Source organism: Copadichromis virginalis, linkage group LG11, assembly GCF_057382275.1.
Source record: "Copadichromis virginalis isolate Kocher_CV1m ecotype Utaka linkage group LG11, C_Virginalis_male_GT1.1, whole genome shotgun sequence".
Lineage (NCBI taxonomy): Eukaryota > Metazoa > Chordata > Actinopteri > Cichliformes > Cichlidae > Copadichromis > Copadichromis virginalis.
Genome location: NC_140628.1, coordinates 9,873,948 through 9,888,648, shown reverse-complemented (window position 1 = coordinate 9,888,648; position 14,701 = coordinate 9,873,948). Strand labels below are relative to the sequence as shown.

Sequence of the window (14,701 nt, the reverse complement as noted above, 5' to 3'; positions counted from 1 at the left end):
CAGCGAAACGCAACGGGGAGGCAAACATGAGAAGGCTACTGTACTTCACTGTGTGTGGCCTAAAACGCTGAAGATCGGTCAGTCAAACCGGCGATACCTTAAAAAACAGGACAATTTCCACCGGCTGTCAAAAAGAAACTGCAAGTCCAACACAGTGATCAGGGAACTCACAGCAGCAGTGTTTCCTCCTCTGCAGGCTGATAAGCTGTTCAAATACACTCGTTTCTGTTGTGAGGAGGTCAGTAAGGTAACAGGTGTCCGCGTGAGACGTTAGAACAATCTGACTGTGAGAAGTAATGAGATGAATGAAGCCGCTGAGATTAAAACCAGCAGGGAAACTTTGAATAAACAATGACCTCTGTGCGCAATTTATTGGCTTCCTGCCTGTACGGTCAGTAGATTAACCACCAACGTTTTCCAATTTCCATCAACGCCCTGACTTTAAAAAGGATCAGTAAATTGAGTGGTGTGAAGTTAGCGCTTGAAGAAAACTCACACGCTGCTGCTGTTAAAAATTCAAAATGCGAAGGTTTTTATTCAAAATGCATTCATTATCGCTCAAGGTCATTTTGATGGCTATTTCTCCCTTCTTACTTTTAACTAGCAAGGGGATAGTTACTGCAAGATTCTGTATTTGTTAGTACTCAGTGTAAGGGGCGTGATTAGAAACTGGGAGCCATACATCTTCAGGCAGGATGTGTCTGCAGGTGGTCAAATCCTAATCACAGCCTGAGTGAGAAATATTTCACAAAATCTAAAAGATATAAATCGCAAAACACAAGTAACAAAATAAGTATTTTACAAGTTGCTAAAAAAATCTATCATTAATTAGTGACAGTGTTCAGCTAGAGGAAGAGTGTCATCAAAGACGGCAGACTTGTAAAGGATTGGAAACACTGATACTATGTGGGTGATAATAATAAAAAAAACAACCAGACCAGCACACGTTCATTGTCACCTGAAATGTCAATGATTTTTTCTGTTAAGTGCTGGTGTCATATAAAATCTCAAAAAGCAGTAATAAATCTTCGTATTGCAAAATAGGGCATATTATGACACCCATAATGACTCGAACAATGGTTTGGGACAGTCGGTCACTTAATCGACGAGTCATTTCAGTTGTATTACCTCTGATGCTGTAAAATCCAGCATTTCCATTTAAGAACATTAAAAAGCGTCTGTGTGAGAAGACAACCCCACTAACCGCTGTCTGTACTGCATATTTCACTGTGGAAAAAGTAGAGTTTGACAAAGTCATATTGTTTTTAATTGTTTCTCCGCTCCGTGTCTTCTTTCAGTTCCCGGCACATTCCCTCAATTAGTCCCGCAGAATCCCTCTGGGGTCGTCTGCCTCACTTACTTTTATGTTTCTTTGATGCCTTTCTCCCCATAATCACCTTTTCAATGTCGTGCAAGCCTTCTGTCACCTCGTCCCTTCTAACATGAGATCCCTCCCAAAACTTTACACTCCCTTGTCCAGGTTCTTTGTGGATCCCTGATGTGTCCTTTCTCTTGTTGCCTTCCCTTCCCAGCCCATGAAACGCCTCCTGGTTGTCTGCCTCACTGATCTCTCGGTCCCCCTCCAGCGTGGCACTGTGGACATCCCTGTCTGTCCTGCCAGTTTCAGCATGACAACGCTGGCTGGTGTAGGCAGAGAAATGGGCAAAGAGCTGAGGGTTTATTGTGAGATGAGGGTAAGATGCAGCACATAAACCTGTGATAGAATGAGGCTGGATCGCTGTGGCTGATTTGACAGAGGGCAGCGAGCTCTGGGGATGGCTGCTCGTCTTGCTTTTACGCTGAGTTCGAGGGTGTTTTAGTGATGCGGCTTTTTTAGATGTCCCTTTATCACAGCTCTGCTTCCCCTTGTCCTCCGAGAGCTCATCGAAGTCTACACAAGAAGAAAATTATCGTTAATTCGCTTCATCGGGGCATGTGCCGCGTGATAGTTTTGAATGCTTTCTCACCATAAACACTGTTATGGATCTTTTTCTTTTCAGTCTGGCTGCGCCTCAGGTCTGTGGCTTGTTTCACCGAATCCAAAAGCCCAAACATCTCACACAAGGAATTAAGCAGCATGACATCTAACAAAATAATCAAGAGTCAGCTACAAGGCTTTTGAATGATTTGTCCACAATGAAGTCAGCTGTTTGCAAAATCAATAGCAATGAATTTTCAAAGATTTAGCTGGCGGGGCCTTTATTGAAAATCTTTTTGAAACCTGATTTTTCAAGTTTTGACTCAGCTGACGTTTTATTAACATCAACACTGAATCATTTTTCACAGTCCAGAGGTTAGATGGGTACCACTGTGGGCACTTACCTGTTTCCTGCAGGTTTCCGTTCTCACTGCGAAGCTCCACCCGCTTAAAAGTGCTGAACAGTTCATTCTGGAGGCTGGATAGGACCTCCCCCATCATCCCGCAGTCTGCCACACCCTTCCACAGAGTCAACACCCCGTCTACAGGAGGTCAAATAGGTAGGGCGTTATAATGGGATATCAAGAAATCTATGCAAGTGTGTGCATGTTTGTCCTTTCGTTTTGTTAGTTTGTGTAAAAGTATACAATGCTTTGTGTTGCTGTGGGGACAGGCAGCAAGAAAAATAGGGTTGGAGGTGAAATTTGGAGAGAGTCAGAGCTTTGAAAGAGGAAGAAAAGAGAGAAGAAAAACAGAAACAGAATATGTCAGGGTTGGATAAACACTGGGAACAAATATACAGAGATAAAGGAAATAGGAGTGATGCAGCAGTTGGAGAGAGGATGTCAAATATGTGACAGAGGGAACGACAAAAGAGTGTGAAAATGGGTCAGAAAAGAGGTGCTCCAAGAGGAGAGAAAGGAGGGCAAGGCGAATTTGAGAGTGAATGAAGAATTACTGGAGATCTGCCAAAAGAAAAGGAAAACAAGTCAAGCGCATGAAAGTGGTAAAAATGTCAAAGATGCTTGATATGAAATGCATGCAAATTCATGTTTGCTTAAAATCTGTCGAGATAAATGCAGAATGTCTGGTGAAGATATTCCAAATACCGTTTAAGGCCCTCCGAAGTTTAATTCATTCATTTCTTTACATCGTGCATTACAGAGAAGCAGCGCATTTCTTCAGCAGCTGATAGAGGAGTAGAGGTGTAAGCTGTGAATTGGCTATATGTTTTAAGCCCTATGACAAGCAGCACTCCATGTGCTGTGACACATTTCAATTTGCCCTTCACTAAACCATCTCAGGCTATTTTACTGAGGACCCGGACTGAGAGCCTGACAATTTATTTGGAGCCGATACCTATACCTATTTTTAGAAAGTAAAAAAATTCAGATATCAATATTGAACATTATTCTTATTATTAAAACCATCTGTAAAATACCACCACACGTTTTACCTTTTTAAATCGGCACAAACTGTTCCGTGCAAAATTGCTGAGCCACTCCTTATTTTGTTTTATTTTGCTTCCAAGGAAACTAGACTTTTTTAAAATATTTTTAAAGCGAGCAGCAGTTCAAGTCCAGGTTTTCTGAAGGTCTTTCAAACGTTTTTCAGTCCAGTCCTTGTACCTGACCTGATTTTAGTGGAATGTTTCTTTTGTTTGTTAAGTCGTTTAACATTGACCTGTGAATCTTTCAAGCATAAAAAAAAACATTACACGTGACAAAGAACTAATTTTAAATTGTATCTTGATGGAGTTTATTACAAGCAGCCTGTGTTAGATTTATGGAAGATGCCAAAGATGTCACGGTTTGATATGCAAAGTATTATTGAAAGGTTTTGTCATGGTTCATGGAAATGTTGGAGATCGTGTCAACAAACTTGATGGAATTCTGAACACAGAAAAACACCATCAGATTTTGATCCGCTATGTAATACCATGTGGAAAGAATCTGACTAACACTGGCTTCATGTTTCAGCATCACAGTGATACCAAACGCACAACGGAACACTATCGGTCATGGATCGGCCTCCCCAGAGCCCAGAACCTCCTCGAGACTACTTAAAGAAAAGTTGAAAAAAGCTTGAATCAGAGGTTTTAGGCTGTGTTGAAGATTAAAGGTGGTCACACCAAATATTGACTTACAAGCTTGTTAGAACTTTACAAACTCTGTTTTTGACTTATATACTATACTTCAATGTATGTTTTGACATTTTAGTAAATCTCGGCACATTTTTCCCTTTGTCCTAGCAAAATATAAAGAAACGATGGGTGTGTCAAGACTTTTGCACAGTACCAATATCGATGCATCTCTAGGCTAAAGATGCATCAATATCTACTGTCATCTACTTTAAAGAGCACCTGATAAGGTCACTTAAAACACCCTTAAATCAAAGTTTTGGTTAGAATAGCACTTAGAAATGTCAGATGGGGTCAGCAGCTCTTTAAGGACGGTCTGCAGGAATGGCACAACTGCAGATTCAAAGGTTCAGTGGTTTGGTGGAGGGGTCAAACAATTGATGCTGCAAGAGGTGTGACACAAGGGACAAATGGACTGCAGGATGACTCATTTAAACCCTTCAGGGCAGGTTTCAGGGCTCACAGACATACAACCTCTTGAAGATCTGTGGGCTGAAGTTGTGCCTCCACCCATGATAGCATTGAAACTTTTAAAGTCAAACATTTCTAAGAAACATTTCCTTTAACAGATGGAAAAGTAACACTAGGGGTGTCAAATTATGGCGTTAATTGCGATTAATTGATTACAATGCTATTTAGCGCGTTATGTTTTTTAATCTCGTTAATCTAATTTTTAATCTCTTGACGTCATTGATTTTGTATGAGAGTTGCTATGTTATAAAATCCGTTTTTATGTGCTGGGCTCCTTGTGCTTGACTTGTTGGGGGTGGAGTCACGTCGTGAGGTCAAGGTGAGAAGTGGTGATTAGCTTACAGTGTGGATATGGAGGCGCATCTGAGAGTTGTTGGCCCAATGAACGGGAAATTTGTATTTCATAAACGCCCCGACGGCACCATTGACAAAGGTAAAGTGGTCTGCCTAGAGTGTAAGAAGGAGTTTGCTTACCACCGAAGCAGCTCAAGTTTGGCCTATCACCTCAACGCAAAGCACCCAGCCGCGAGTGCAGCAACAGCTAGCAGTGAAGACGTTAGCAATATAGCAAGCCAGAGCAAAGCTTTTCGCCTAACAAAACTAGAGAATACCCCTCGTATGAGCAAGTCTGCGACCGACAGGCTGACTAATGTTATTGCCAAGTGGATAGCGATGAACTGTAGGCCGATAAATATAGTAGAGGACGAAGGATTGACAGAGGTGTTGCAAATTGCGTCCAATGACCCGTCATACAAGCCGTCGTGCAGGACTACAGTAACGACCAAAATCAGCAAAATGTACGACGGCGAAAAGAAAAACAAACTTGAGATTTTGGCGGAGGATTCTCCCAACTGTGTTGCTATAACCGGAGATCACTGGACCTCAGCTGGCAACCACAGCTATTTTGGGGTGACTGGACACTTTATTGATAGTGAGTGGAACCTCAACTCATTTGCACTGACCGTCATGAGAACAGAAACCAGGCACTTTGCTGATAAATGCGCCGAACAGTTCCTCAAGGTAGCAAATGACTGGGGTATTGAAAACAAGATATCCACCATTGGCACAGACAGCGCAGCAAACATGCTGGCTGCTATGAGAGCACTTCCATATGAGCACATCGCCTGCAATGCTCACATTCTCCAGAGGACCATCACGGTATGTCTCGATAGCAGTGGTTTTGTCGGTGTACTGGCAAAGTGCCGCAAGATTGTTGGTCATTTTAAACAAAGCCCTGCGAGTACCACAGAACTTAACCAACAACAAGTAGCACTCGGAAAGAAGAGCGATCAACTTATACAGGATGTACCCACCAGGTGGAACTCGACTCTCGCAATGGTCTCACGCCTCCTATGTAACCGAGAGGCTGTCCAGGCTACGTTGGACCAACAGAACCACAGGTTGGTCTTGCCAACCGAAGCTGAGTGGGCGAAACTGCAGAGCTCCTGCTTGAACCATGCAAGTAAGTTCAAATAAACACCTTCCCATTTTAATTATATAAACTACTGTTACATGTGTAAAATCAAAATTAATGAACATAACAAGGAACTTTTAAGGACAATTAAATTGGAAATCAGTTACACTTTGATTTAAATGAATCCAGCTAGGTTTATTTAGCAAACCTCTCCACCTCTGCAGGTATGTGACAGAGCTGCTGGGTGGTGAGGCCTACGTCTCTTGCTCTGTAGTGCTGCCTGCTTTTCGCCATCTGTACCGTGTCATGGACATTACTGATGATGATCCTGCCTACGTGGTGAAGTTCAAGAATGCCTTCCAGAAGGATCTGGCAGCACGACGAGCTAATGGCAACGAGATATGGTTCGAGGTGGCCACAGCATTGGATCCACGGTTTAAGGATTTGAAATGTCTTCCAAGAGAAAAGAGGGAACAGGTAGGACAATAAGGTTAAGCTGGACTAATGAGTCCAATTCATTATCAAATCAAACTTTTATTTATTATATGGAACACAAAGTTCTTTACAAGATTAAATAAAATAAAATAAAAAGCACTTAGTTTTAATCACAATCATTCATTCATTCATTCATTCATTCATTCATTCATTCAGGTGTGGACCATTCTGGAGAATATGCTCCAGGCAGCAGAGCCCAGAAGAGCAGATAGTCTCCAGCCCTCCACAGAGGATGATGGACCAGCTCAGAAGAAGAGGAGGAGCGAACTCCTTCTGGGGTCTGACTCTGACTCAGAAGATGGAATTGAGTCTGGAGAGCTGCAGCGCTACAGAGCAGAACCCAGCATCAGTATTGATGACTGTCCCCTGCAGTGGTGGTATGCTCACTCAGGAGTCTATGAAAAGCTGTCAGTCCTAGCACAAAAGTACCTGGCCTCCCCAGCTACCTCTGTACCCTGTGAGAGACTCTTTAGCCTTGCAGGCCACATAGTGCAAAAGAAAAGGGCAGCCTTGCTTCCAGAAAATGTTACCAGGCTGGTGTGTCTTAGCGACTGGCTGAGGAAGAAGAAATGAGACACATGTGGTCAGCATAGCTGCTGTGTCATTTGTAGCCTACTAGAATAGATTGCTTGATGTTCAGCACTTTTTTTTGTGATGGAAGAATACTTTGATGTGCTAACTTGCAGCACTGCAATGTCAGTTTTATTTTTCATTATCTGAAGCAGAGGAATTTCAGTGCTGTATTGCTCAGAAAAGAGCAACTCTGATGTGCTAACTTGCAGCACTTAATTTATTTGATTTTATTTGTATTTATTTTTCCACTTATTTTACAAAAGAATACAACAGTATGTAAATGGTTGCATCTGTTTAACGTTTGTTAAACAATAAATGACTTTATAAAGTCACTTTCTTTGTTATATCAGTCTTTTGGTCTGCCACAATAAGTTGAGGGCTTTCCTCAGCTATTTTTAGGTGAGATTAAAAAAGAGATTAATTAGATCAATTAATTAAAAATCATAATTAATTAATCTCTATTTTTTTTTAATCTCTTGACAGCACTAAGTAACACATGCCAGGAGTAAATAAAACCTTCATGATGCCGGAGCCTACAGGACATATTCTAGCATATAACCTGACAGACATTTGCAGTTAAACATGTGACTTGCACATGCTCCATGTGCTGTGCCCAAAACTGCAGTAAGCCACTAAATGGCTTCTAAACAGAGCATATACCCATGTGGCGACTGCTTAAACACCCAAAGTGGAGCAGTAGAGGTGAGCGGTTTGCTGCTGTGTGGGCTATCATGAAAGGAGATGCCATCTGCTTTCCCGGTTCCAACAGTGACTGATTGTGCACAGATTTTCCCGCTGAACAGTAATTATCTGGGTGTTATCTTTATTTAAAATAGGGCGTACCTGCCTTATGCAGTTTATTAATCTATTCAACAAGCACCCCAGTGTATGCACGTGTTCTTATAATTACCAGGTACGTCAGCCAGCTTTCTTTTGGTAGCATGTCCATTGGCTGTTACAGGGTTTAGAAGCCTCCGTGGACCGTTGCTCCACTCTGCTGCTGCACTAATCCTATCCTGCAAACTCTCCTGCACCTCTGCCGCCTTATGTGCATCTTCTGAAATGGGAACAAAATGCAGTGAAACCCATAATGCGACCACTCCTCTCTGGATTTTATTTTCTTCTGTGCGGTGGTGAGGTAAACATTAAAAGCAAACTTTTTATTGCTGATGTTTATATTTAAACGTCAAGCTTATTAAAGCGTTCACTACTTTCCAAAAAATAAAAAACCCCTAAGGCTGTGTTTCTTTTCTGTAAATGTTCAAGTGGTTTCCAAAGGGTTTAGGTTCTGTTTCCTGAGTGATGCCGCAGCAGCCCAAGCATATGTGGGAGGCAAAAAAAAAGCAGCAAACTGAATGCCAACTGAAATCTACCTGTCACGGGAGACACCTGCCCTCCAACAGGGTCAAGAGCCAGACACGACAGGCTCGGCTGCACCGAGTTCCCAGGAGGAAGCCGCGTTCTGCTGATCAGCACATCAAATTTAGTGCTGTGGCAGGTGTTGCTGCACAGGGTGTCATGCTGGTAGAAATCTATCTGGCCGGAGTCCATCATTTTCCTGCACGGGGAGAGCCAGGTTAACACTGCAAAGTTTCCAGGAAAATATTTACGCTACGGGGGGATGTTAGGACTGAATTTCCAGTGAGTTCCTGATAGCTTCTCAGCGGTGTGCTCGACACAGAGTGCCTTGATCTGGCCTCTGGAGGAATGAAGATGAAAAGAACAGATAGGGCCTTTTGAGCTTTGTGTACCATCTCACAGTAATACCAACAACAAGCGCAAACATGATAAAGAGGTGAGAAGTGTTTCTCGGCAGCTTGCATCCGTGCTATTTGATCCTGCTATCATGATAATGCCACTTACAGACTGCCTCTGGAATGCACCGGCAAACCCTGACAGACTCCAAGCAGCTGCAAATTATATGAGTGAGACTTTAGCTGTGCGCCGCTCTACAACAAAAAGCAGACAAAAAGAAGTTATATGAGTCTACCTGAGCGTTACTCCTCCCAGCCTGATGGCTCTTTTCCAGTCCTTTAGAGTAGCTTTCCCTGCCAGATGCACAAACTGCTTAGGACTGATGAGCTCGTCATTGAACTGTTAAAAAAAAAAAAGGGAGGACAGCACACATTATGTTTCTGAGAGAGTAATAAGACAGAAGGGACCAAAATGCCATCGCGGAGAAAGGTTTTCAAAAATTAATTTTGCAGTAATAATAAGGTAATAATTAAACGATCACACTAAACATCAACTTACTTTGACGCATCTGACGTTGATTCCGGGGCACACAAACTTCTTAAACAGCAGCACCGCCCTGCTGTCTCCGCAAGTGATGGGGTAGCCATACTCGACCTCATCTCCATCTGCTTCACTGTCATCTAAACGTTACAGAACACAAACATCGCCATGACCGCCTGCAGCGGCATTACAGTGTGCATTTGCAGTAATGAAAGTCAGAATCGTCAAACACCCCAGGAGGTTTGTCAATACTCTCCGTGTATATAATAATAATAATAATAATAATGGATACTTTATTGATCCCCATGGGGAAATTACTTGTTTTTTCTCTGCATTTGACCCATTCACTCAGTGAAGCAGTGGGCAGCCCACTAAGCAGGCACCCGGGGAGCAGTGTGTAGGGACGGTACCTTGCTCAGGGGTACCTCAGGGTAGCCGTTAAGTGGATTCGAACTGCCGACCTTCCGATCATGGGGCGACCACTTTACCTACTGAGCTATCCCTGCCCCTCATATCTGTTACATGACAGTGAAGCTTGAGAGATTCATTATTCCGTTTACTGCATCGGTTAGACTGAATAAGCTGTGTGTTTGAAAGGTTCAGTTCAGCAATTAGTTGCAATGTCTTTGTGTCATTCACCATGATGCGTCTCTATGGCCAGGACTGTAGTGCCAGTGTCTGCAATGTCATCATTCATCCTGCAGAGGGCGACAGATCCACACATATAAAATAATTATTTATTGCACGCAAGCCTTGGAAATATTCTTAAAATGCGTGCAAGTTGGCTGCATGTATACACAGAACGACCAGATGTCACTCTTTATGTGGGACTGTAAAGCATTTGTATTGTTTATAGAGGAAATATCCTCAGTGTCAGTATTTGTTAGTTTGCTTTAAAAAAACTTTTACAATTTGCCTGATAAAGCATTGATGACGTCTTTATTGAGACTTTGGATGTCTACAAGAATCTCAGCCTCCATACAATAATAATTTAAGAAGTCTAAAACTAACACTGAAACTAAGAAAAAAATCAACTAAAGCCAAACATTTCCAAACAATAAAAATACTGGCAGCCACCAGTGCTACTCAGTGCATAATAAAGGAAGATTTTTTACTATAGTCAAAGGAAGGTCAGCCTGCATGATGGTATGCCTGTCAATGACATTTTCCCCCCAAAAAATCTGTCTTTTTATGGCAATGGGAGGCGCTACAGGAGCCTCCGGACTAAGACCACCAGGTACCGGAACAGCTTCTTCCCCACAGCTGTCAGACTCCTGAACTCTGCCTCCTGACATCTGACCCACGTTAAACTCATGGACTGAACATACACACAACCACAATGGACAACTGTACCCTCAAACACACAATAATAACATGGACTGAACCACCACTCACAACCACTAGTACTTTATATAGCCTCTGTAGAAACTATCTACACCCTCACTTATCTTAACTGCACTACTGTATAGCTCTGTGTAAATAATCATTCTGTACATTCGATAATCTTTAATCCTACAACTTCCATAGTTCCCATTTCTGTATAGCTGTATATCTCAGATTTCTGTAAAGTTATTTATTTCATATTCTGTATAGTTTTTCATATTTATATCCTGTACATATCCTGTACATAGCTTGTACTCACTACAGCCTGTACATACTTATAGTTATAGAATATTCACAACATACTTCATACCGTGTACATTATAACATACCATAATAGACCCATTTCTGTAATATACTCACATATCTATATTATTGCTAATATATATTGTAATATATCTATATCACTAAAGCACTTCTGGATGGATGCAAACTGCATTTCGTTGCCCTGTACCTGTGCATGTGCAATGACAATAAAGTTGAATTCTATTCTATTCTATTCTATTCAATCTGTGAATGCATCCATACTGAAACTCAAAGACTGTTAGCTAAAAGAATCAACAGTGAAATAACAATAACTTCAGTTTCCTTTTATGCTCATTGTATTTATTTAGCAAGAGTTGGAAAGGTTGCCTTTAAATATAATATAGTTGTTAAGGTGTCTCACTTTAGGATGTGGTCATCTTCTGTATACCTGCCTGATTTTGTGTTCTTTGAATTAAGTCTGCATTAAACAACAGATGTATCTCACATAATTTGTTTAACACAAAGATCACTGTGCTCTTCACACAAACAAAGCGCTTATATTAATACGAGCCACTTTACCCATGCAGGACGGGCTGCAGGTGCAAGAGGACTTGAGATTTTTGCTCAGTACTGCTGTGCTCTCCCTCCTCTTCCCTCGCAGTCATGACCTCCTCTGAAGACACGGTGACCTGAGCACCCGCCATCACCTCTCTTCTCGGAGCTGCAGACAGAAAAGGGCGAGCAGGCGTGTTAACGTCCACATGACAAGTGTGCACGCTTTAATGCACATGCAAATCACTGAGTTTTACCCACCCACCCCCTCTAACAGCCTTTTCTTGCATGCAACTGTCATAGAAATGAGTCCATACAGGGCTTAAAATGACATAATCCTCACATCACCGGGCCTTGCTTCCTATGCTGCTGCTAAGAATGCACAAGAACATCGTAAATACTGAAACAAAAGCTTACAGCTTTTACTAAAGCACTGCCTACAAACGTAACACAGCAAAGTCTATTCAAGGATATTCATCTATTTAATTCATTCAGTCAAAGGAATAATCTGACATCAGATCAGTCAGTCTGTTGAACAAATGCAATCTGCAGGAGCATTGTTACCAGATGAAATAAAGCAGTCTGCAAAGCATGCTGCCATGTAGCCTGCCTATATGTATGTGTATGTGTGTACTATAATTATGGCTACAGAACACCTTAAGAATTTGCTTTAAAAATTGGCACATAATCACATTATGGAGGGGTCAAATGTGAACAAAGTACCCACTGGACTGTGATAATATACGGTCAGTGCGAAATGGGAAACCGCTCCAGGGTAAAAAGCTACCGATTAATAATAAATAAAGTGCCTTTGCAATCATTCGAGCCTGGTTCTCTCTATTATATCACTTCAGTCCAACATAAGTAGGAGATGATAGCAGATACATATGAAAGGCACCGAGGAGAAACTCATTTATAAACTGTTTGGGTGATTCCACAGCAGAGACACAGTGGCTGGCAGGCTTGTTATGCAGTAAAGAGCAGATAACAGCACTGATTAATAACTTCCACGCTGTATTAAGTGGCCTTAACACAGTGTGGATCACCAACTCATACAGCACGAACAGTTGCGTGCCTTGCTCACACTCCTGCACCCACTCAAACTGACGTCTGCTTGGTGCGGAGGCACGCACACCCCGACAGGGACGCGCGACTCTGTCCTTTGAAAAAATAAAAATAAAAAGGCGCACAAAACACCGTGTCCCGTGTCAAACTCCCACACACTCTACCTGCGACTGTATGTAGACATTGTCGTAGTTTTACTCACCGTTTTACAGCAGGGGATAATTCATCCTCCGGTCGTCAGAGAAGTGCGATAGCATGCGCAGTGCTGCTTCGCTTAGACTTCCTGCAGTGAAGGCAGCATTTGCCTGAGAAGCATCTGTCCCGCTGACACGAGAAGCGGTTGGCTCGCACGCGATGTGTAAATCGGTCAGACTGCTCTTATGTGGCTTGGATTGAGCGCCTCCACGGCTGTGCACAGGCTGAAAGCTTTCCAGCCTCAGAGCATGTTTCCAATCCAGGGAAAATCCGCAAGAACTATTATTATTATTATTAGTAGTAGTAGTAGTATCATTATTATTACACAAATTACATATCTTAGCTCAACAATCTGGGTTTTGTTTGTTACACGTGTAGCTTTATGGTTTTAATACGACAGGCTCAACCCTCACGTCACCTACATATTTGATTGATTGATTGATTGAATCTTTATTTTGAACATGTTGAAAAAGTACAACAAAATAGAATTAAAAGAGACAAATGAACAAAGCAAAACAAAAGGAAAACGAGCAACCACAACTCCAAATAACGTTCATGTTCAAAAAGGAGCAGGAAGAAGCATAAGCTTATTTAATCCCACCCCTTTTCCACTATCTAGTATCAATAGACTACAGAAATACCTCCTTGCAATTACATTATATGTCATGTGTATTTTTTTTAAAAATATATATACATATATGTTTCTATCTATCCATACATACGTATATACACATACGCATATATACACATTTTCAATAACCCCATTAACACCTCAGGGATACACAACCTACAAATATATATATATATATATATACCCATACCAACATACCCGTGCATTTTTAGAATATTGTCAGGAAGCAGGTTATTTATTGCTTTATATATAATTTGTGCAATGAGAAAATGAACCAGATCTGTGAATTTTAGAATTTTTGATTTTAAGAATAGTGGATTTGTATGATCTCTGTAACCAGTTTTATGGATTATCCTTATGGCCCTTTTTTGTAATATAAAGATTGAATGATAGCGAACATTTGTAAATATTGCCCCAAACCTCTGCACAGTAATTCAAATACGGTGCAATCAGGGAACAATAGAGAATGTGGAGTGATTTGTGGTCCAGAATGTGTTTTACTTTACTCAAGATTGAGACACTTCTTGAAATTTTGTTATGTATATGATTTATATGAGACTTCCAGTTTAATTTATCATCTATAATCACACCAAGAAACTTATGTTCAAGTACTCTTTCAATTTCCACACCATCTATATGAATCTGCACTTGTGCATTTCTAAGGGAATTCCCAACTAAGATCATTTTAGTTTTACTTAGATTTAGCGATAGTTTGTTCCTGTTAAACCATTTTTTAATTTTGCACATTTCTGAAGTAATTGTATCCAGCAGCTCCTTTAGATTCCCCCCAGAACAAAAAATATTTGTGTCATCTGCAAATAATACTAATTTTAATATATCAGATGCCTTACAAATATCATTTATATAAATAATAAATAATTTTGGATACATATTGTACTTTACACTCCACACCTGGTCTTGATGGTCGAAGAATGTGTTGATGCAATAATAATGCAATAATATTTAACAAGCATGGACCGGACCAGGGATTTTTTTGGGGTGACCTTTGGAGAGTCACACCAGCAGGTGGTGTAATCCTTACAGCCAGAAGCATCAAGGCTGCCCAGATTGGGGCTCGTAGTGCAGCAGGATCAGCTCTCCTGTTCATGTGTGTCGTGACCAGAGCATGCCCCAGCTCTCTCTCAGGTACAACAGACCCACATCTCCAATATTCTGATAACTTCCAGTCTATAACTTTAAACCAGATGATGAATGCATGCATGGCCTCAGTCTTTCTTCTTTAAAATGACAGTCAGAGTGCTCCTAGATCACATGAATACTCTGTGATACTTTGATTGGGGACTCATGGCATTAAGTGAATAAATACTTCAATTTGTTCATAATTTGGGTGCGTTTGACAGGAGTCTCCTGGGACAGCGACAAAAC

General features: G+C 41.3%; 1 protein-coding gene across 1 annotated transcript; it reads right to left on the bottom strand.

The window, feature by feature from the left end:
• Positions 1–508: 508 nt before the first annotated feature.
• Positions 509–12,996, bottom strand: LOC146698082 (glucocorticoid modulatory element-binding protein 1-like). Its single transcript, XM_085473066.1, has 10 exons — positions 12,692–12,996; positions 11,452–11,593; positions 9,886–9,944; positions 9,265–9,386; positions 9,002–9,105; positions 8,385–8,569; positions 7,922–8,068; positions 2,323–2,460; positions 1,968–2,084; positions 509–1,891 (listed from the first exon to the last, which is right to left on the bottom strand). Exons 2-10 carry the CDS (start codon positions 11,574–11,576, stop codon positions 1,353–1,355), a joined length of 1,536 nt encoding a protein of 511 aa, XP_085329192.1. The 5' UTR covers positions 11,577–11,593; positions 12,692–12,996; the 3' UTR covers positions 509–1,352.
• Between the last annotated feature and the right edge of the window lie 1,705 nt (positions 12,997–14,701).